General features: G+C 40.2%; 1 protein-coding gene across 1 annotated transcript in view; it reads right to left on the bottom strand.

The window, feature by feature from the left end:
- WNK2 (WNK lysine deficient protein kinase 2) overlaps window positions 1–25,365 on the bottom strand; it is a 379,724-nt gene that overhangs the window by 16,992 nt on the left and 337,367 nt on the right. Inside the window, exons 25-26 of the mRNA XM_007953023.1 lie at window positions 22,609–22,653; window positions 20,514–20,773 (exon numbers count right to left, since the gene is read on the bottom strand). Of these exons, the coding sequence (XP_007951214.1) occupies window positions 20,514–20,773; window positions 22,609–22,653 (305 nt within the window). The remainder of the gene's footprint in view (window positions 1–20,513; window positions 20,774–22,608; window positions 22,654–25,365) is intronic.

Here is a 25,365-nt window from a genome sequence, read left to right as displayed (position 1 = left end):
ACACACACACACAAAACACACACACACACACACACACACACACAAAAGAATTCAGGAAGCTAGAAGTCCAAGTTCAGAGTGCCAGGCTCTAAAAGCTGGGTGAAAGACCCTCATCTGTGGGGTCCAGCTCTGCCTACTGCTCTCAGCCCACTGGAGTTAGAGGCTTTTCTTCACTCAGACAGCTGCTGGCTGCTGAAACTGACAAGCCCAAGGTTGACAAGTAAAAAGGCACAGTCCCTATGTTAACACACTACATGGCAGGCCATTAATTTAAGTCCATTATAAGCCCCAAGGTTGGCAGAGCATGGCAGGCTGCTGAAAAACGACACAGCTACATACAGGCTCCAAGCAGGTCACAAGCTCGAGACTATCCCCAAAGATTCTCCTTATACACAGGAAGCACACCACATCCCAAAGGCAGCTACTCAGCTGTTTATGGAAGATCCAAATCCCACCATGGAGTTGATTGCCAGTCTCAACATGGGGAATAACTACCACTACCTGCCCAGCCACTCAACCAGACCCAGCCAAGCTGACATACAAATTTAACTTCCACAGCCAAAGATGAGGAAATTGAAGAGTTTTATCAACTTCTGCAATCTGGAATTAACAAACATGCAAGCAAGACGTGTTGCTTATTACTGGTGACTGGAATACAAAAGATGGAAACAAAGAAGAATCACTGATAGTTGGAAAATTTGGCTTTGGTGACAGAAATAACGCTGGAGATTGCATGATAGAATTTTGCAAGATCAATGACTTATTCATTGCAAATATCTTTTTCAACAACACAAATAGTGGCTATATACGTGGACTTCACCAGATGGAGTACACAGGAATCAGACTGACTACATCTGTGGCAAGAGGTGATGGAAAAACTCGGTATCTTCAGCTAAAACAAGGCCAGGAGCTGACTGTGGAACAGACCATCAACTGCTCATATGCAAGTTCAACTGGAAGTTGAAGACAATTAAAACAAGTCCATGAGAGCCAAAATATGACCTTGAATATATCCCTCCAGAATTTAAAGACCGGCTAAAGAACAGATTTGATGCACTGAACACCAATTACTGAAAACCAGAAGAATTGTGGGATGACATCAAGAGCATCATCCATGAAGAAAGCAAGAGGTCATTAAAAAGTCGAGAAAGAAAGAAAAGACCAAAATGGATGTCAGAAGAGACTCTGAAACTTGCTGTTGAGTGAAGAGTAGCTAAAGCAAATGGAAGAAGTGACAAGATAAAAGAGCTGAACAGAAGATTTCAAAGAGCAACTCGAGCAGACAAAGCCAATTACTCTAATGAAATGTGCAAAGACCTGGAGTTAGAAAACCAAAAGGGAATAACATGCTCAGCATTTCTCAAGCTTAAAAATATGTAAAAAAAAATTAAGCCTCGAGTTGCAATATTGAGAGATTCCATGGGCAAAATATTGAATGATGCAGGAAGCATTAAAAGATGGAAGGAATACACAGAGTCACTGTACCAAAAAGAAATGGTCAATCTTCATCCATTTCAGGAGGTGGCATATGATCAAGAACCAATGGTATTGAAGGAGGAAGTCGCAGCTGCACTGAAAGAATTGGCAAAGAACAAGGCTCCAGGAATTGACTGAATATCCATTGAAATGTTTCAACAAACAGATGTCCGTCTGGAGGCGCTCACTCGGTTATGCCAAGAGGTTTGGAAGACAGCTACCTGGCCAACTGACTGGAAGAGATCCGTATTTGTACCCATTCCAAAGAAAGGTGATCACACAGAATGTGAAAATTATCAAACAATATCATTACTATCGCATGCAAGTAAAATCTTACTGAAGATAATTCAAAAACGGTTGCAGCAGTATATTGACAGAGATCTTCCAGAAATGCAAGCTGGATTCAGAAGAAGACGTGGAATGAGGGATTTCATTGCTGATGTCAGATAGATCTTGGCTCAAAGCAAAGAATACCAGAAAGATGTTTACTTGTGTTCTATTGACTATGCAAAAGCATTTGATCGTGTAGATCATAACAAATTGTAGGTAACACTGAGAAGAATGGGAACTCCAGAACAAGGGGCAAATGAGCTGCAAAGGACCTCTTTCAAGTGCTGAAGAGCAAAGATTCTCCTTGAGGACTAAGGTGCACCTGATACAATCTATGGTATTTTCAATCGTCTCATATGCATGTGAGAGCTCGACAATGAATAAGGAAGACTGAAGAAGAATTGATGCATTTGAGCAGTGGTGTTGATGAAGAATGCTGAAAGTACAATGGACTGCTAAAAGAACTAACAAGTCTGTCCTGGAGGAAGTGCTGCCAGAATGCTCCTTGGAGGAGAGAATGGCCAGTCTTCGTTTCACATACTTTGGTCATGTTGTCAGAAGGGACCATTCCCTGGAGAAGGATGTCATGTTTGGTAAGGTTGATGAAAGAGGGGAAGGCCCTCGATGAGATGGACTGACACAGTAGCAATGGTGATGGGCTCAAGTTTAGCAAGAATCATGGAGCTTGCTCAGGACCGCACGCTGTTTCGTTCTACCATGCAGAGGATCACTATGAGTCAGAGATGACTCGATGGCACCCAACAACAACAACAACGAGAACAATGAAGAATACGCAAATCATCTCACAACATACATGTACCTAGAGGACATTATGCTGAGTGAAATAAGTCAATCGCAGAAGGACAAATATTGTATGAGCCTATTACTGTAAAAAGACAATGAAGGGTGTGCTGAGGGAAGGGAACTCACTTTCTAGATTACCCAGGATGGGAGGGATGGGGTGGAGAAAATTTAAGATTAGTTCAGGGCCACATGCTGAGTTTGGTAAGGGGAGGGACGGTATAGAAAGAGTCTGTGACCAACATGATGATTGGAGAAAGGGAAGACACCAAATTGTGCACATAAGATATAGACAACAGAGGCTAATAACAGTATATCCACAATACTGCATTACCACTAACACCAAACACCAGGCTACAGATAAACACATAGACAACTGAGAAGATCAGATGGGAGCTGGTGAACAGGAATATAGTCTAGACCAATGATCAATTCAGCTGAGGATAATCTTGCATAGATACTAGTGATACAAAATAACCACAATCATTACAGAAGCAATAGAAGACAGACACCTTGGGAGAGAGAACCACCAGATCTGCTGATTCAGGACCACAGTATTGGGGACACCAGGCTCAATTGACACAACATAATACATAAAAATCTTGTTCTATAACCTACTTTGGTTAAGTAGCAACTGGGATCTTAAAAGCTTTCGAGCAGCCATCTAAGATGCAGCTAATGTCACCTTTCATCGGAAGTGAAGAAGACTGAAGGAAACCAAAGGCATTTGGAAACAACCCCAGGATATGGTGGACTTTGAGACCAGAAGCACTAGATGGTGCCCAGCTACCAGTGCCAACCACTTGAGAAGGGATCAAGACTGGAGTTCCTGGATAGAGTGGGAGGAAAACATGGAACAAAATTAAAAAACACAATAATGAAAAGAATTACTGGTTGGATGGAGTTAGGTGGGACCCTCAAGATTGTGGCCCTGGAATACACTTCAGGCCTGGGATAAAACTCACTCCCAAGGGCTGGCTTTCAGCTCAACAGTCATAAGACTTACATGCAGAACACCCACCCCAGGGTGATGCACCCAGCTGCTCTACAGACATATATCCCTTGGAGCAATCAGGCAGGGGGCACCAGAGGGGCAACATTCACACAGAGGAAAAGCTGGACAGACAGGAGTGTATAACTAAGAAGCGCACAAGGATGGGGGAGTGAAATCACTGGGAAGGGAGAGGAAGATAATGGGTTAGGGTTGGGATGCTGAAACCAAATGGGGAGCGATACCAAATGTACACAAACTGTTGAATGTAAAACAAATTCTGCTCTGTAAATCTGCACCCAAAGCACATTAAAATAAAAATAAAAATAAAATTTCCATCAGGCCATTTCATAGAAATTGACATGCTGTATCTAAAATGTATGTGAAAATATTAAGGACATAGAAAAGTCAAGGAAATTTCTAAGAAAATCAGAATTATACATCTTGTTGTTGTTGTTGTTGTTAGGTGCTGTCAAGCTGTCTCCGACGCATAGTGAACTTATGCATAGCAGAATAAAACACCGCCCAGTCCTGTGCCAGCTCCGTGATCCCTGATATACTTGAGTCCATTGCGGCAGCTAGTGTCAATCCATCTTGTTGAGGGCCTTCCCCTCCTTCGTCGACCCTCCACCTTACAAGCATGACATCCTTCTCCAGGGACTGGTCCCTTCTGATAACATGACCAAAATAGATGAAACGAAGTTTGGCCATTCTCACTTCCAACGGGCATTCTGGCTCAACTTCCTCCAGGACAGATTTGTTAGTTCTTTTAGCAGTCCATGGTACTTTCATCATTCTTCTCCAGTACCACATCTCAAAAGCATCATCAATTCTTCTTTGGTTGTCTTTATTCATTGTCCAGGTCTCACATGAGGTGATTGAAAATATCATGGCTTGTGTCAGGTGCACTTTAATCCTCAAGGAGACATCTTTGCTCCTCAGCACTTGAAAGAGGTCCTTTGCAGCTGAATTGCCCAGTGCTATACGTTGTCTGATGTCCTGACTGCTGCCTCCACTGATGTCGATTGTAAAACCAAGCAATGTGAACTCTTTGACAACTTCAATCTTTTCTCCATTTATCATGATGCTGCTTATAGGTTCAGTTGTGAGGATTTTTGTTTTCTTTATATTGAGATGTAATCCATACTGCAGACTGTATTCTTCAATCTTCATCAGTAAGTGCTTCAAGTCATCCTCACTTTCAGCAAGCAAAGTTGTGTCGTCAGCATATCGCAGGTTGTTAATGAGACTTCCTGCAATCCTAATGCCATGTTCTTCTTCATATAGTCCAGCGTCTCAGATTATTTGCTGAGCATGTAGATTGAGTAAGTATGGTGAAAGGATACAACCCTGACACACTCCCTTCTTGATTTTAAATCATGCAGCGTCCCCTTGTTCTGTCTGAATGACAGCCTCTTGGTCTACGTACAGGTTCCTCATGAGTACAATTAATAGTTCTGGAATTCCCATTCTTCTCAATGTTATCCACAATTTGTTATGATCCACATAATCAAATGCTTTTGCGTAGTCAATAAAACACAAGTAAGCATTCTTCTGGTATTCTTTGCTTTGCGCTAAGATCCATCTGACATCAGCCATCAGCAATGATATCCCTCGTTCCACACATCCTCTTCTGAATCCAGCCTGCACCTCTGGAAGTTCTCTGTCAATATACTGCTGCAACCACTTTTTAATTATCTTCAGTAAGATTTTACTTGAATGCAATATTAATCATATTGTTCGATAATTTCCACATTGTGTGGGATACCTCTCTTTGGAATGGATATAAATATGGATCTCTTCCAGTTAGTTGGCCAGGTGGCTGTCTTCCAAATCTCTTGTGAGTGCCTCCAGGCGGCATCCGTTTGTTGAAACATCTCAGTGGGTACTCCGTTAATTGCTGGAGCCTTGTTCTTTGCCAATTCTTTCACTGCAGCTTCAACTTCCTCCTTCAATACCATTGGGTCTTGATCATATGCCACCTCCTGAAATGGATGAAGACTGACCAGTTCTTTTTGGTACAGTAACTCTGGGTATTCCTTCCATCTTCTTTTCTTGCTTCCTGCATCATTCAATATTTTGCCCATAGAATCTTTCAATATTGAAACTTGAGGCTTAATTTTTTTTTTCCTCAGTTTTTTCAGCTTGAGAAATGCTGAGCATGTTCTTCTCTTTTGGTTTTCTAACTCTAGGTCTTTGCATATTTCATTATAGTAATTGGTTTTGCCTGCTCGAGCTGCTCTTTGAAATCTTCTGTTCAGTTCTTTTATCTTGTCATTTTTTCCATTTGCTTTAGCTATTCTCCATTCAAGGACAAGTTTCAGAGTCTCTTCTGACATCCAGTTTGGTCTTTTCTTCTTTTTTTCCTTGACTATAATGACCTTTTGCTTTCTTCATGGGTGATGTTCTTGATGTCATCCCACAATTCTTCTGGTTTTTGCTGGCTGGTGTTCAGTGCATCAAATCTGTTCTTTAGCTGGTCTCTAAATTCAGGAGGGATATATTCATATTCTGGCTCTTGTGGACCTGTTTTAGTTGTTTTCAACTTGAAGTTGAACCTGCATATGAACAATCGATGGTCTGGTTCCACAATCAGCTCCTGGCCTTGTTTTGGCTGAAGATACTGAGCTTTTCCATCACCTCTTGCCACAGATGTATGTGGTCAATCTGATTCCTGTGTACTCCATCTGGCGAAATCTACCTATATAGCTGCTGTTTGTTTTGTTGAAAAAAGTTATTTGTAATGAATAAGTCATTGCCTTGCAAAACTCTATCATATGATCTCCAGCATTATTTCTGTCACCAAGGTATTTTACATTTGACATTATCAGATATTAAGTTTAATATAAAGCTACAGAAATTGAGAGTGTGGTATTGCCATTAGAATAAAAGAATAGCTTGGTGGAACAAAATGACAAGTTCAAAAATGGACCTGTACATATATAGTCACTTGATTTCTTTTAATGTACTTAATGCAATTCAATGTCAGAAGGAAGGTACTAGAACAACCAGATATGAATACAGAATAAAACAAAACAAAAAACAACCAAGCTTGTTATCTACTTCAAACCACATACAAAATTTGAAATGGCTTACAGGTCTGAATGTGACAGCTATAACTATAAAGTTTCCAGATAAAATAAAGGAGAATGACTTCATGGTTTTGGGAGAGGCAAGGATTTCTTAGGACATAAAAATAGCTAAGCATAAAAAAACTGATAAACTGTACCTCAACCAATTTAAACCTGCCATTTCACTTTCACCATTAAGAAACAGAGGCAATCCACAGACTGGTAGAACATATTTATAAAATCAAAACTCTAAAAAATTGATAATAAAAAGAGAAACAAATCAACTTTAAAATGGTCAAAGTCTTTGCCCAGGTACTTTACAAAAGATGGCCAATATGAATATGAAAAGGTATTCAGAGGCAAATAAAACAATATTGTTAGGTCTCAAATTATTTTTACAAATAAATTTTCAAATAAATGTCTAACAATGATAATATAAGAAAGGATAAGGCAATATAAATAAAAACCAGATAAAGTATAAAATAGAAACTGTAAAATATTATGTGCAAGGTAATATAAGATAGAGAATTTTGGCAGAAAGCTGGAAATGATAAAATTGGGTATAGCAGATATGAGAAGAATCAATGGAAATTCTTCAAATGATAAATGTAAGAGTCAAAATTAAAAACTCACTGGGTACATTTAATAGTTTAGATACATCCTAAAATAAATTTAGTGAACCAGAAAACAGATCTGAAGAAAATATCAGAATAAAGTTTCAAGGGACAAAAATAAGTAAGAGACATAGGCTAGGACTTCTGGTAACATGGTGGAATAGGCAAACTACACAGACCATCTTCAACAAAGAAATGAGAGACCAATTGACAGAGATACAGAAGATAATCCTGGAGCCCTGAGCTTTGAAAGTAAGTGTACAGAAGTGGATTAGGTACCAACTAATGGAAAAACTTGAATGAAAACAGAGAGTACAAAGATAGATGGAGCTGTGAACTGTCAGCTACTCTGATGGCAGCAACAAACTGAATATATCCAAGCGGTGCTGGAACCTGAGAATTGACCTAAAGATCAGCCCTGGTCACCAAGGGCCATGGGGATGACTGTGCTGGTGGCCAATGACTAGGAAGGGAAACAGCAAGGAGAGAGACAACCTGAGCTGTGGACTTTTGCCTCTCTGGAGGGCGTAGCCATTTTGATTGTTCACAAGTGGTGGCCATTCGGGATATTTAAAGGGACCAAGGGAACAACCATTTTGAATGTTTACAAGTGGTAGCCATTTTGGATATTTAAAGTGACCTAGGTTGCAGCCATTTTGAATGTTTACAAGCAGTGGCCATTTTGGAAATTTAAAGTGACAAAGGTTGCAGCCATTTTGAATGTTTACAGATGGCAGCCATTTTGGATATTTAAAGTGATAGCATTCTCATTTGGATTCCAGGGACCTAAGAATAGGCTCTGTTTGCCAAGGATGACAGGGACATATGAGAGGATGACAATGGGCAAGGAGACAGGTGGTGAGTGTATAAGTGCCGCCAACTAGCAAATAGAGGAGCACAACACCCTGCTTACTCAGATAACATCCAAACAAAACAAAGAAAATGAAAATCATAGGCAAGTCATTCCAACATATAAGCACCAATTAAATATAAACACAAAAATGTCACAAAGCCTCAGAGACAACAGAGCATCACAGTCCACACAAAGAAGGAAGATAAATCAGGAGGAAAAAGGGACCAGGATACAGACCCAGAACACATCCCTGAGGAAGCAGCAGCATTGGAACTCCCCAGTGAGGAATTCAAAAGAATTATATTTAGGTACCTTCAATGGATTGAGAGACAGATCAAGGAAAACACTGACAAAATTGAGGAAAGCACATAGAAAACCCTAGAACAATTTCAAAAGACAATACAAGAACAAAATGACTAAATGAAAAATTAGAAATGGTACAAAATCTACAGATGGAAATCCAGAAGATTAATACTAAATTTTCAGAAACAGATAACACACTGAATAGGCAAAGGAATAGAACTGAATCAATGGAAGACAGAATTAGTGAGATTGAAGACAAATACCTCAATACTTCTTTGGAAAGCGATCAATCAGAAAAAGGATCAAAACAAAATGAAGAAAGCCTAAGTTTCATGTGGTATACCATCAAAAGAAATAACATATGTATAACTGGAATTTCACAACAGGAAGGGACAAATAAAACCACAGAGAAAACTGTCAAAGATTTGTTGGAAAAGAATTTCCCTGGTATGATGAAAGAGGAGAATATATCCATTCAAGAAGTCCAATGAACCCCAAACAGGATAGACCCCAAAAGAAAATCACCAAGATATATCACCATCAAACTCACCAAAACCAAAGACAAAGAAAGAATCCTGAAATGAGCATGGGAGAAACAAAAAGTTACCTCAAGGGGCAACCAATAAGACGAAGCTCAGATTTCTCAGCAGAAACCATGCAGGTGAGAAGACAATGGGATGGAATATATAAAACCTTGAAAGAACCCAACAAAATTGTCCCTCAAATACGATGGTTGAAATTAGGAGATTTCCACATAAGCAGACATTAAGGGAATTTATTAAAACCAGACCAATCTTATAAGAGATGCTAAAAGGACTTTGGACATAGAACCAACAACAGCCAACAACAACCGACCATTGACACATATGATGACACAACCCAGAAAGCAACTCAGTTATGGAAGTAATAAGGTTTCAAGATTGTAAACAGGGAACCAGAGACATCAATTGACAAATGAGGACAACAACAAACCAAAAAGAGGGAAACAACTGTGTACTTATAGAACTTTGAAATGGTAGGAAAGTCAAGACAACTGCAAGATAGAACAGACTGTTCTAAACTTGGGAAGAAAATTATAAATCACAGGGTAACCTCACTCACTTTTGATGTGAATGATAAACCACATCAAAATGAAAAAGAGGACCAGCACAAATATTTAGCAAATACTAAAACAATAACAAAGGAAGTGATAACACGATTCATAAACAAAATGAGCTCAGCACAGAAAATTATATGGAATAAAAAAATCAACACTACCACAAAAAAGCATATAACAAAATGACAGCAACAAATTCATACTTGTTGATAATTAACACTGAATGTCAGTGGATTAAATGCACCACTCAAGAGATGCCATAAATAGACTATCAAGCATAATCCAAAATGCACAAACAGCAGAAGATAAACTAGATGAAAAGGGCCTTCTAAAAATTTAATTTTTATGTGCTTCAAAAATACCTCCAAAAGAGTAGACAGAGAACCTACAGATTGGGAAAACATATGCGGCAACAACATATCTGACAAGGGATTTATCTTTAAAATTTATAGAAAACTCCAACACCTCAACAACAAAAAGATTAACAATCCAATTAAAAAAATGGTCAGAAGACATGAATAGACAGACACTTTACCAAAGAGGATATTCAGGCACACAGCAAATACATGAAAAAATGCTCACCATCATTAGACCTCAAAGAGTCGCAAATCAAAACAACCATGAGATACCATCTCACCCCAGCACTAATGGCAAAGTTCAACAAGACAGAAAATAAGAAATGCTGGTGATGATGTGGAAGAAATTGGGACTCTCATACACTGCTGGTTGGACTGTCAAATGATACAACCACAGTAGAAAGCAGTATGATGATTCCTTAAAAAGTGGCAATTAGAGACTGGCATACCAGGCAATACTCGGCTTATATGACTATAAGACCATAAGAACTAGATGGTGCCTAGCTACCACTGTCAGCCACTTGGAGGGATCCTACAGAGATCATGGATAGAGTTGGAAAAAAATGTAGAACAAAACTCAAAATCATCTAAAAAAAAAAAAAAGGACTAGGTTTGCTGGTCTGACAGAGCCTGATGAAACCACTGAGACTATGGCCCTAGTTACCCTTCAGGTCTGGAATTGAACCCATTCCTGTGGCTTCCAGGCAAACAAAAGACAGGCATATGAGATAAACATTTACATTAGGTAGATATACTCCTTAGAGAGATCAATCATGGGAGAATAGAAGGGCTGTGTATGCAGAGGGAGAGAGTTTGGGGGGGGGGCAGGAGTGCATAGGAGGGAAGGACACAGGGAAGAGGTAACTATGGGAAGGAAAGGGAAGGGGAGTTGCATTGTGGTAAATTGTAGTTAATGTCATGAAACAAAGTGTATGTAAGCTGCTGTATGGAAAGTGAATTTGCTCTGTAAACTTTCACCCAAATCACAATTAAAAAAAAAAGCTGCAATTAGAAATACCATTTCACCCAGCAATCCCATTACTAGGTATATATCCTCTGGTAGCATAGTGCCTAAGGCACTTAACTGCTAATCAGAAGGCTGGCAGTTCAAACCCACCAGCCACTCCTCAGAAAGAAATTTGGGCAATCTACTTCCATAGTGATACTGCCTCAGAAACCCAAAGAGGGTTGCTATGAGTCAGGTCTGACTTGACAGCACATAACAACAACAACAACAACATCCTAAAGAAGTGAGAGCTAGGACAAGAACAGATATATGCACATCCATGTTCATCGTAGCACTATTTACAACAGCAAAAAGATGGAAATAACCTATGTGCCCATCAACGGAAGAATGGATAAGCAAACTATGGCACACAATGGAATACTATGCATGCTAAAGAATAATGTAGAATCTGCAAAACACCACATAACATGGATGAACTTGGAGGACATTATGCTGAGTGAAATAAGTCAGTCACAGAAGGACAAATATAGTATTAGTTCATTATTGTAAAAGTCAAGGAAAGGTTTATGTATGGAAGGAAACTTTCTTTGTTGGTTATCAGTGATGGGAAGGAACACTGCAAAAAAAAAAAAAAAAAAAAAAGAAGCACTGACCTAGTCACTTTAATTTTGTGTACATAAATTGTATTTCAATAAAATGTATTTAAGAAACAAAAAAGATGAGGTTACATTAAAATATCAAGCTTTTGGGAAAAAAAAGAGAGAGAGAGAGTGAGAAGGGATCTGTAAGGTACAGAAAGCAGTCTGGTCTTTTGTTCTGGGTTCCTGAGAGTTAAACATCTGGGAACCTAATACTAATTAAGCCTCACAAGGCATGATGGACTTTACTATGGCCATATGGTGAGGCTAAGAAGGCTTTGGAATATGGGGGATCAGTGGAATGTCCAGGTTGACAGAGTGAACATCTGTTATCAGAAGGGTAAGTACATCCTTTGGGGACATGGAAGCTCTGCACTGGGACCCCTCATGGACTTAACCCTACTTATCTCTTTATTTGTATTCTTTTTTGTTATATTAAAGTGATCTCAGTTATGGTTTCTCCCATAAGCTCTGTGAGTTGTTGCAGTGAATTACCAGACCCAGGGAGCAGGAGAAGACAGCCAGTCTTAAGTAGAGGGAGTTATGTGGACTCCTGGGCTTGTGGTTAGTACCTTGAGGGGCAGAGGAGAACCCCTGGTTTGTAGCCAGCTGGTCTGAAGTGGAGGGAGTCATATAGACTCCTGTGCTTGCAGCTGGTATCCACTGACACAGCATCATGTGGCCAGGGATGAGAGAAAGAAGGGGCCACCTCATCTGAAATAGAGAGAGCCAAGATGGACTTCTGAGTTTGTGGCCAGTACCCACTGATTCAGTCACAAGTGTTGGGGGTGGGCTGCATGAGCAGCCGAGGTCTGAACTGAACAGAGAAAGGAAGCTGAGATTTCCAAATGACACAGCTGACATGTAGAGTGGGATCTGTTACCCACCAAACAATCTGGCATCAGAGGTGGGTGGTCTTAGCTTCCCTAGACTGTTAGACATAATTGGCATAATGAGCTAGGTTCACTGAAGTGGCTCCTGACTGCTCAGGATCATACGCAAGTGAAAAGAGATTCAGGATGGACAACAGAAGAGAGGGAGAATAAGGCAGAAGCAGTATTTGAAGAGTTAATGGCAATGATACTATTTACAATAGCTAGCAAAAAGATAAAATACTTAGGAATAAAAAGACACAAAAGACCCACACAAAGAAAACTACAAAACACTACTACAAGAAACTTTAACAGACCTACATAAGTGGAAGAATATGCCATGGTCATGGATAGGAAGACTGAACATTGTGAAAATGTCAGTAATACCCAAAGCAATTTATGGATTCAATACAATCTCAATCCAAATTCCATCAACATTTTTTAAGAACATGGAAAAACTAATAACTAACTTTATATGGAAAGGTAAGAGACCTCAGATAAGCAAAGAACTACTGAAGAAGAAAAACAAACTAAGAGGCTCACACTTTGTAGCCACAGTAGTGAAAATAGCCTCCAGTGGGGGAATACATCAACAGACAGACCAGTGGAACAGAATTGAGAATCCAGAAATCGATCCATCCACCTATGGATAGCTGATCTTCGAGAAAGGTCCAAACCCATTCATCAGGAAGAGACAAATGGTGTTTTGACAAATGGTGCTGGCAAAACTGGATATCTATTTGCAGAAAAATAAAATAAGATCCATACCTCACACGATAAATAAAAACTAACTCAAGATGGATCAAAGACCTAAATATAAAACCCAAAACTATAATCATCAAAGATAAAATAGGAGCAAACTTAGGGGCCTTAATTTGTGGCATAAATAGACTATCATGCATAATTCAAAATGTACAAACAGCAGAAGAGAAACTAGATGAGTGTGACCTTCTAAAAATTAAATTTTTAGGTACATCAAAAGACTTCTCCAAAAGAGTAAAAGGAGAACCCATACCCAGGGAAAAAATGTCTGGCAATGACATATCTGACAAGGGACTGATCACTAAAATTTAAGGAAAACCTGAACACCTCATCATCAGAAAGACAAACAATCCAATTCAAAAATAGGCAAAGGACATGAATAGACACTTTACCAAAGAAGATATTCAGGCAGCCAACAAATACATGAAGAAATGGTCATGATCATTAGCCATTGTTGTTGTTGTTGTTATGTGCCGTCGAGTCGGCCCCAACTCATAGCGACCCCTCCTTGGGTTTCCAAGGCAGTATCACTACGGAAGTAGGATTGCCCAACCTTCCTTCTGAGGAGTGGCTGGTGGGTTTGAACTGCCAGCCTTCTGGTTAGCAGTCAAGTGCTTTAGCCACTATGCTACCAGAGCTCCTCATTAGCCATTAGAGAGATGCAAATCAAAGCAACAGTAAGATACAATATCACCCCAGCAATAAATACAAAGTTCAACAAGACAGAAAATCAATGCTGATGAGGGTATGGAGAGATTGGAACTCTCATACACTGCTGGTGGGACTGCAAAAGGGTAAAATCACTGTGGAAAATGGTATGGTGCTTCCTTAAAAAGTTGGAAATAGAAATAAGATTTGATCCAGCAATCCTACTACTACATATACATATCCTAAAGAGGTGAAATCTGGGACATGAACAGATACATACACATCCACGTTCATTGCAGGACATTTACAATAGTGAAGACATGAAACAACCTAAGTGCTCATCAACAGATGAATGGATAACCAAACTATGGTATACACACAGTATGTAACATTAAAGAGTAATGAAGAATCAGCAAATCACCTCATAATGTGAATGAACTTGGAGGACATTATGCTGAGTGAAATGTCAATCACAGAAGGATAAGTACTGTATGAGTTCATTATTGCAAAAAGTCAAGGAAAGGCTTACACAGGGAAGGAGATTTTCTTTGTTGGTTACCAGGGATGGGAGGGAAGAGGAGGGGTGGGAAAATAGATGGATAGCTAAGAGACAGATTTTATACGGGTGAAGGGAAATGCAATGTAACAAAAGTGTGTGACTAACACAATATCATTAAGGAAAGAGAAGACATGGAGAGGTGCACAAGAGGTATAGACAATAAAGGCAAATGCTATTGCATACACAATACTGTATTATCACTAACAATAAACACTAATCTGCAGGTGGATGAATATGTAGACAGGCAAGAAGATCAGGTATGGATATGTAAATGGGAATATACCGATGACCACTCACAGATCTGGAAGACAATATTCCTATATATGTATTGTATATGTGCTATAAAAATGTCCATATGCAGTTTAAACCTAACAGGAGGAAAAGTTAGGATAACTTCTTAGCCACAACAAAGCACCTTGAGAGAGTGAGTTGCTGGGCCAGGGGGCTGGGGACCATGGTCACAGGGGACATCAAGCTCAATTGGCATAACATGGTACACAAAAATATTCTTCTACATCTTATGTTGATGAGTAGCACCTGGGGTCTTAATAGTTTGTGAAAGGCCATCTAAGATGCAACTATTGGTCTCTCCTTGTCTGGAGCAAAGAAAAGTGAAGAAAATCAAAGATGCATAAAACAATTAGTCAAAAGGACTAATGGACCATGAGAACCTCAGCTTTTATGACCCTGAGACCAGAAGAACTAGATGGTCCCCAGTTACCAATGCCAACCATTCATAAAGTGATCAAAACTGGAGATCCTGGATAGAGTGGGAAAAAAATGTGGAACAAAACTTAAAATCGTGAAAAAGACCAGGCTTATTGGTCTGACAAAGACTGGTGAAACCCCTAAGACCATGGCCCCAAGTCACCCTTTGGGCCTGGAATTGAACTCACTACCATGGCTTAACTCTCAGCCAAACAATAGGCAGGCCTACGAGCTGAAAACTTACCCAGGGAAATGCACTCCTGAGAACCAAGGGAGATGAGAAAGGCATTATTTGCACAGGGAAGAAGGTAGGGAAACAGCAATGCTTAGGCAAGAAGGACATAGGGAGAGGGTGACCACAGACAGGAAGTGGGAACAGATCTGTTAAGCTATAGGGAATATAACCAGTGTCACAAAACAAAGTATGTATTAACTGTTAAATGTAACATGAATCTGCTTTGTAAAATTTCACCCAAATCACAAAGGTTTTTTTTTTTTTTTGAAAAAGAGTTAATTACAGCAAGATTTCCCAAGTTGACTAAAGAAATCAAACCACAGATTCAAGAAGGCCTATGAACCCTAACAACAACAACAAAAAATGTTGATTCCTAGGCACCTTATAATAAATCTCTTGAAATGAAACTACTACAAGCCAGAGGAAGAAGAATTTATTACCTTCAAAGGAGCAACAGACTGTCAGCTAATTTCCAACAAAAACAAGGGAAACCAAATAACAATGGAATGATCATTTAAAACGCTTAAAGAAAATAATTGCCAACTAGAACCTTTTATCTCAATCCTAAATATCCTCCAAGAATGACAATGAAATGAAGACATTTTTAGATAAATAAAAACTGAGAAATGTTACTGGTTGACATACATTAAAGGAAAATGACCTCAGATGGAGAAATTGGGAGGTAAGAAGGGATGAAACAGCCACAAAAATGGTAAATATGCAAACAGATGTAAACAAATAGCGATTATAAAAAAATGTATTGTTAGATTTAAAGTCTATATAAAATTTTAAAAAATAAGTGTTGGGATGGGAATAAATGCAGTTAGAATGCTTTCTGGTCCTTGCATTGTCTGGGAAAAGTCAAAAAATTAATATTAGACTTTGACAGTTTAAAGATACAAAAAATAAAAAAACCACTGCCATTGAGCAATTCTGACTCAGTGACACCACCCCTCAATTGGGTTTCTAAACTGGTAAATCTTTACAGAAGCAGATTCCCTCATCTTTCTTCCATGGAGTGGCTAGTGGGTTTGAAGCATCACCCTCCTGGTTAGCAGTCAAATACCACAATTTAAGGATAACAAAACAAAACAAAACTCACTGCCATCAAGTTGATTCTGACTCACAGCGACCCCCTTTTGGTTTCCAAGGTGGTAAATCTTTATGGAAGTAGATTGCCCAGTCTTCTTTCTGTGGAGTGGCTGGTAGGTTTGAGCCACTAACCTTCTGGTTACAGTCAAATGCCATAGGCACTACGCCACCAGAGCTATAATATTTAGGATAATCACTAAATAAACAATGAGGGAAAATAAAGCTTCCAAGTTAACTGTGGGAGGAAAATTAAATAATAAAACACACCTAATCTATTTAAAGGAGCTCTGGTAGCATAGTGCCTAAGGCACTTGACTGCTAACCAGAAGGCTGGTGGTTCAAATCCACCAGCCACTCCTCAGAAGGAAGGTTGGGCAATCTACTTCCGTAGTGATACTGCCTCAGAAACACAAGGAGGGGTTGTTATGAGTCAGGGCCAACTCGATGGCACATAACAACAACAACTATCTATTCAAAACAAGGTAAGAAAGAAGAGAATTACAGTAGTCAAAACAACCTGGTATTGGTATAACGACAGACACACAGACCAGTGGAACAGAACTGAAAACACAGAAATAGATCCATCAACCTATGGTCAGCTGATTTTTGACAAAGGGCTGAAATGCATTAAATGGGAAGAGATGGTCTCTTTAACAAATGTTGCTACCAAAACTGGATATCCATTTGCAGAAAAATGAAACAAGATCTATACCTCACACCATACACATAAACTAACTCCAGATGGATCAAAGAGTGACAAGAGAACCTACAGATTGGGAAAAAATATTTGGCAATGACATATCTGACAAGGGACTTATTTCTAAAATTCATAGAAAACTCCAACACCTCAACAACAAAAAGACAAATGATCCAATTAAAAAATGGGCAGAAGACATGAATAGACTCTTCACCAAAGAGGATATTCAGGCGGCCAACACACACATAAAGAAATGTTCATGATCATAAGCCATTAGAGGGATGCAAATCAAAACAACCATGAGTTACCATCTCACCCCAGCACTAATAGCAAAGTTCAACAATACAGAAAATAACAAATGCTGGTGAAGATGTGGAGAGATTGGGACTCTAATACACTGCTGCTGGGATGGTCAAATGATACAACCACTGTGGAAAGCAGTATGGCGATTCCTTAAAAAGTTGGAATTAGAAATACCATTTGATCCAGCAATCCCATTACTAGGTATATATCCTAAAGAAGTGAGAGCTAGGACAAGAACAGATATATGCACACCCATATTCATTGCAGCACTATTTATAATAGTAAAAAGATGGAAACAACATCAACAGAATGTGTCATCAACAAAACGTGCCCATCAACAGAAGAATGGATAACCAAATGATGGTATACACACACAATGGTGAATACTTTACAACACTAAAGAATAAATGTAGAACCTGAAAAACACTGCATAACATGGATGAACTTGGAGGATATTATGCTGAGTGAAATAAGTCAATCACAGAAGGACAAATATTATATTAGCTTATTATTATAGAAAGTCAAGGAAAGGTTTATATATGGAAGGAAACTTTCTGTGTTGGTTACTAGGGCTGGGAGGGAAGGGAAGGGAACACTGCAATAATAATAATAATAATAATAATAGTAGTAGTAGTAATAGTAATAGTAATAAAAGAGAACTAAAAAAAAAGAAAGAAAGAAGAGAAAAGGGAACAACAAACAGGACAGATAGAAAGTATATGGTAAGACAGTGGATTTAAACAAAAATATATAAACACTTACATTAAATGTATACAGACCAATACTTTAATTAAAAGACAAAAATTTTCAAACAGGATTAAATAATAAAACAAAGCCCATGTATGTATATATGCTGTTTATAAGAGATACATCTAAAGCATATGATACAGAAAAATTGGAATAAAGGATGGAAAGCATACACCATAAAAACAGTAAAACATAAAGCCATAAAAACACAAGCAGGTGGAGATATAGCAATTTCAGACAAAGCAGATTTTAAGGCAAAAGGCATACTGAAAAATGGCACTTCATAACACTGAAATTTCAACTTATGAGGAAGACATCATAAACCTACATCTGAATGAAAGTAACACAGCCTCAAAATATATAAAGCAAAAATTTATATAATTTTTATACAGATGTACAACCATAGTGGGAAATTTTAATGTTCCTCTTTCAGTAACTGATAAAACATGCACAAACACATAAAAAATCATCAGTGATAAAGAAGTTCTGAACAACAAGACTAGCAAAGCTGACCTAATGCACATGGCAGAGTGCTTAAAGAAGGCCCATATGGCTGGGACCCAGAGAGCAAAGGAGTGATAAGCCTAGATAGGTAGTCAGGGTATAGACCACACAGGGCCTTGCAGGCCATAATGATTAATACGTTTTCCCAGGAATGATGGGAATTCATTGATTAATGGATTTGAGAAGAGTCAGACTGATATAAGTGTACCTGCTAGGAGAGTTCTGTAGCAGTTCAGAATAGAAATAAGGGTAATTTAGATGGGGAGAATGCAAGTGGAGATGGAAAGAAATAGATCCATTTCAAGCTTACAAGTACAGAGATTGATGGGGCAATAAAGCAACTCCCAAGAAATTTCAAAGGAAATTTGTATGAAATCATACAAAGTTTATCTTACTACAGTGAAATTAAGCTAAAAATCACTAACAAGCAGATCAGAAAATCAATAACTATAGTTACTATAAAGAGTAAATCACAGTGAAAATCATGAACTGAATTTTAGTGAACTGAATGTTAATGAAAATGCCACATATCAAAATTTTTGGGATGCAGCTAAGACTTTTAGAAGTAATTTTATAGCCTAAAGAAGTAAGGCTGGAAGTTAAGAACTATATATCTCAAGAAACCTTCTAGACCAATAAAATTAACCCAAACAAAGAAGGAAAGAAATAATAGAAATTAATCAAACATACAATAAAGAATATTACCAAAGTCAAAAGGAGTTATTGGAGACAGCTAATAAAATTTAGAACCAGTAAAGAGACTGTTTAGAAATAATATACATAGAGAGAAGGCATAAATCATAAGTATCAGGAAGAAAAGGACATTCTGGCAAAGCAAGATGCTATTATGAACAACTTTATGGCAATTACTTAGACAATACACATACATTTAAAGGAAATGGAAGAGTTGCTAGAAAAGCAGAATATAACAAAACTGTTGTAAGAAGAAACAGAAAATCTAATGGTACTGAAACTATAAAAGAAATTGAATCCATAATGAAAATGTTCTCTTTAAGGGATAAGGATGTGAGATAAGACAAACATAGCAAAACCTTAATTACAGAATGTAGAGGGTATATGGATTTTCAACTTTTCTGTTTGAAATTTTTCAAACTAAAAGGTTGTAGGGGGTAACTTCTCACACTTCAAACAAACAAACAAACAAAAAAACACTTCCCAGCCCAGGTGGTTTCACCAATAAATTTCACTAAACATTTAAGGAAGGAAAAAAAAAAAAAAACAGAATTGCACAAACTTCTCCAGAAAACTGAAAAAGAGGGATTAGCCCACCACCTAGGTTTTGAAGTTAGTATGGCCCTGACATAAACCCCACTGCAATACAGAATCTAAGGACATTAAGAGAAAGGAACGTATAGGCCACTCTCATTCATGAATATGAATATAAAAACTGTAAAGGCAGCAATAAAGACAGTAATTAGTTCAGCACTTGTCCCATGTTGTCCCAGACACTAGAGCTGAAGCCCACACAATGCTGGGTCATTACTGGGAAGAGCTGGAAACTTTCAGTCAGACAAAAGGTATGGTGGACCTTGAAGGTAGGTCAGATAAGCTGAGGCTGTACCCCAGCTCTGGGCTGCCTCAGGCTCCTGCTGTTCCGGAAAGCTGCTGCTGGGAGGTGCTGGTTTGGCCAAAAATGTGGGTTTACTCCCTGCCCTCTGATCTGGCTCCTGTGGGAATGCAAGCAAATCACTTAATATTCCCTATCTGTAAAATGGGAAAACCCAAATCATGTGGCTTCCATGAAGAGGAGTTTGGAAAATGAAAGGTAAGAACTAAGCACATGCCTGCACATGGTAGACTAAGAATATACGCTACTGCTGCTTGTTACTAACGGTGCTGTGAACACTCCCTTCCCTTGTCCTCACTTACAGTCTGTGCCTCATTGGCTGCCGGGGCCAGGCCCATCTTGGCTTCCATGTCCTGCAGCTTCTGAGTCTGTTTCAGCTGGTTCAGTGATGGTTTTAGCTGTGTAGCACCCACAGTCTTGCTGGCCCACTCATCTACTAGCTTGTGCAGGTCATCTGTGAAGGTGCCTTTCTTGTTGTTGCTGTTGTTCACCTGTGCCTGAATTTGCAGGGTGGGCTGAGGACCTGGCTCAGGGCCCGGGACCAGGCTGCTTGTAGAAGACCCTAGGGAATCACACACAAGCTAGGGTTGGTTATACTGTACATGCGCCTATGCCATCTGGCCAGCTCCCATCATTCTTAAGTGATGGCAGAAACAATGGTCTCACTTAGGTGAGTCAGGCAACACCTTGCTTCAAGAGGTGGTCTGGATTGAGGGCTGACACCCAGGTTTAGACACGGTACTGCTGTGGGTGGCCAACCAACCTTAACCCACCTACCAGCAGCACTGGGGAGTTCCTGCCTGGAGAAGGGTGAGCAGTGTGGCTTGTCCCTGCCATAGCTGCAGCCTACACCCAGCCAGCGTCCACTCTGTCGGTGCCCACTACTGGATCCCTTGCGTATAGCAGGGCATATGTCTGATTGGGAGTTACAGCAGATGGAGCCAAATGATTCAGGATCTCTTAGTGTCTGCACCCTCAGCTATAAGATGGGGTAATACTTGCGTGCAGAGATGTAAGAATACTCTGTACAAACCAGCCCCTGGTCTAAGGGAAAATGTGTGCCATAGGCTGGACTAGCTGCATTACATAAATTTTTAAAAAAAATTTATTTTGTTGTTGTTGAGAATATACACATCAAAACATACATCAAGTCAACGGATTCTACATGACATTTATTATATTCTTTGAACTGTGCAATCATTTCTATCCTCTTTTTCTGAGTTGTTGCTCTGCCATGAACATAAACTTACTGCTCCCTAAGGTTTCTATCTAATCTTTTGACTTGCTGTTGTCAGTTTGCTCAAAGACAGATAGTACTTAAAAGAGCACAGTGCTCAAGGTAAACTATTTTTACTAATTAAGCTAGACTACTGTTTGGTTTTAAGAAAACTTCAGGGTTTATCTTGGTTCAAGGTTTAAAGATTATTTCAGGGCACTCCATGTATTTTAAATACTTGGTTATTTAGAATTCAACCTCTTTACTGATTGGGACTTCTGGGGAATGTATTTATCAAGTACCAGTGACTGGAGCCTTTTTGCTAAGACTACATAAGTTCTGCAGCACTGCTGGAGCTACCACAGGTGAGCAGGAAGGAACAGAACTGGGCTACCCTGAAGACTGGGAGGCCACGCTACGTGCTGGACAGCAGTGCTGCCAGCATATCTGATTTCATTGCAAGATTTTTTTAATGTATCAAAACATTTAAAAACTCCTCACCCCACACATAATATTTAGTTGCAATTTTGAATAAGCCAAAATTTGAACTTTCTACATTAAAAAAAATAACCTAATGACCATCTCTTCAAACAAACTGTTTAGAAATGTAATCTACTTTAGTGGAGAGCAATGAAAAAGCATAGGAATAGACATAAATTAAAAAGGTATAAATTAAAAATCAGTGATGAGATCTTACATACATGGAGTTATTTCTACATGGAAATTTCAGCCAGAAAAGACAAAAAATAAAAAAAGTGACAGACAGAGCAAGAGAGAGAAGTGAGGGACCCATTCAACTTGGGGCAGCTCTCCTCTTGAATAGGCACTCAAGCTTTAGCACTTCAAGGAAATATGCATTCTTACGATTTTGAAAATGGAGCAATTAATGATTGGGAATCTGTGGATGTTCTGAAAGCAGGCTTAAGCCTGGCAAGTGTGAAATGAGGAGACTGTAGATTGTAGGAGCCACGGGGGTGCACTGGGATATAGGGAGCACCAGGGCAGTTGCTCTGCAGATAGAAGTGAAGCAAGCAAATGGTTGTGGGTGGCCAGGAGCAGTCACTGCGCTGGCCAGCCCTGCACTCATGCTCCCTGGCTAGTGGGAGCCCTACTGTGCTTTAGCCACATAAAGCCCATGCAATGGATAGAATGCAAAAGGGATAAGAAACCCAGATAGTTACTACTGCTGTGTTCTTTCCCTAGGCAGAGACGTTTCAAGGCTGACCCTGCAAGGAAAGAAAAAATGATACAAGACAACACTGTTATGTGAGCAGTCCATACTTGCAGGGCAAGCTACCATACTTTAAGCAAAAGTAATCCTTATGCAAAGAAGAACAGACAGAAAATCAGCAGTTCAGAGAGAAGAGGAAACCCTCCCCCCACCCCCAACCTGAATGGACCGGGCAGCCCAAAGCCTGTTAGTGTGCAGTTAACACAAGCTTTATTGAGGAGGGGTAGATGCCAAGTTCAAGCTTCCCAAGCTTCAAGTTGAAGTGTTAGTCTCTAGAAGCGTTAAAAAAAAAAAAAAAAGGCAGAGAATAATGCTTGACTTTTTTCAGACAGAAGGCTATTAAGAGCCCCACTGGTTGAGGCAAGAAAAACCACTGATGGTCCCTGAGAGGGGCCTCCGGTGGATTAGGTGCAGGCACTGCCTGGCTGCAGAGCCTCATGCCATAGTTGGCCAAGCCCAAAACGATACATTGTTTTGCAGGGTAGAGGCCAGTCCAGTATCTTGGAGGACTGACTTAAATCAAGTCAGGGATGTTACCAAGTTGGGAAATGTGAATGTTCCTTATCTCAAGTGTAAGCCCCCTGTTAGGTGGTCCTTAGGCCCTTTCTAGGGTGAGCCAGTCACTGGGAACATTCCACCTCCTATTACTTGGACCACACTAAGACAGCTGATGGCTATCTAACTCGTCAAGGTAGTCAGCTATAGTGAATATAAGGGATTTAAACTTTTGGCAAGATGTTAATGGCCAGTGCCAATATTGTCTTAGATATACAGTGTGCCTGGAGTAGGGGAGCAAGTGGACATGGCAGAAGATAGGCTTGGACTTTCCCCAAGGTCACCCAGCAAGGCCTGCTAATGCTGATAACCTGCTCTATACTCCTGGCAAAAGCTTATCACAACATTCATGAATGTCCACTCTATACTCAGTCAGGTGACTTCTGCAGGACAAAACCTCATACCACGAACACTTATCCCACCCCCTACTCCCTCAGGTGGATGGGCTTCCTGAGGACAGAACCCCACACTGTGAACCCCACCCTAAACTCCCTCAGAGAACCCCATGCTGTGAATGCCCCCTCTTCAGATGAAGGAGCTTCTCGAGAAAAAGTCACACTGTGAATGCCCACTCCATTCTACATTCCTTCAGATGGGCAGAACCTCATACTGCAAATGTCCATTCAATCCACACTCTGTCAGATGGAGGGGCTTCCCATGAACAGAACCCCATGCTTTGAATGCCCCCCTACACACTCCCTCAGACTGGGGGAGCTTTCTGAGGGTACCTCCCATATGTGAATGCCCACTACAGACTCCTTCAATGGGGGGGGGGGTCTCCCAAGGACAGAATCCCACAGCACCAGAGCCCTTCCCTTCATGTCTTCTTCAGTATGGATGGGAAAGGTCTGAGAGTAGAAAGGGAGTTTTTTGAAGTTCTAGGAACTTAGGACAACTGGTAGCATTCACCTTCCTCATATAGAAGGCTTCTTTCTTCTTATCATTTGGGGACTGTGGGACAAACTGTCAGACCAGGTTCTATGGGAAACTTCTGAGCACAGGAGAGAGTTGTGCTTACTGAACTTTTGATTTTTAATTTTAAATGTAGTTTTTTTTTTTTTTTAAAGTTCGTTCTTTTAAGTCCTTTGAGGCTCATTCAGGAGAAACTGAGTTTCTCAGATACCAATAAATGCATAGGACCAGGCAGGAGATAGTCAGGTATGTGGATGATAGTTAGAAGTGGTGGGTGTCTATGGCTTTGCTAGTCTGTGTGAGATGAGACCTTACTAGGAATGAAGGTGATTCCTTTATGGCTGGCTGCAGTATGAACGTGAAGCTGTGGTTTGCCCTATGGGCTGAGACTACACACCCACTTGTACCAGACGTGCTGAGGCACAGGGCTGATTGCCCACTTCCTGCCTGACTTCTTGTGGTGCTGTGTCTCTTCTAGGCTGTGACAGTCCTATACTGACAATCTTAAAGACTGTGTGACTGCTCCCTATGCTGGGCCATGGAGCCTGACTGCCTGGTAGGACCAGATACTCTGTATCCAGCACAAACGTCCATCACATTAACACCACAAGCATGAGTTCTTCAAACTGGGTGCATCTGACTAGGACAGATTGCTGAGAAAGTGGGATCAGGTCCTGCCATGGGCCAGGTGCCCACCTGGATCCACCACAGGAAGCCCTGTGGTCCATGAGCAAGGCTAAGATTCGTACTCATCATGCTGGGGTGGGTTAAGGGGCCCAACCAGACACTGTGCTAACTGTGGCAGAGGTAGCCATGCCTTTTCCCATGCACAGGCCCTCGAATAAACATGGACACAGGTGGCAATGGCTGCAACCAGTATGCGGCTCTATATACTCAAACTGAGATGGGCACTGGCATCTTCCTGCTGAGGTTAGGGCCAATCCTCAATCAAGTGGCCACCACATGCCTGGGGCCAGGGGTCTCGCCATATGCAGAGTCCTATCTATCTCTAGGAGGCCCCTTAGATTGCCCCCAACTGTGCTGTACTGTCTGAGCCCTGTCCTGAGCATTTCCCACTTCTTGCCAGAGCTCTAGTTGAAAGGCCCCCCTGCCAGGCTCACCTCCTTCCTTTTAGCATCCCCACAGGCATCTGCAACAGAATGCCACAGCCCACAAGACAGAAGTTAAAAACGAGCCAAACCAACATGAGGCATGACAGTTTCAACCAATATTGTAGACT

This window comes from Orycteropus afer, unplaced genomic scaffold (assembly GCF_000298275.1).
Source record: "Orycteropus afer afer isolate SDZICR_OR568_19922 unplaced genomic scaffold, OryAfe1.0 scaffold00368, whole genome shotgun sequence".
NCBI lineage: Eukaryota > Metazoa > Chordata > Mammalia > Tubulidentata > Orycteropodidae > Orycteropus > Orycteropus afer.
Note: the sequence above shows the minus strand (reverse complement) of the source record. Positions and strands in the feature narration are given on the sequence as shown.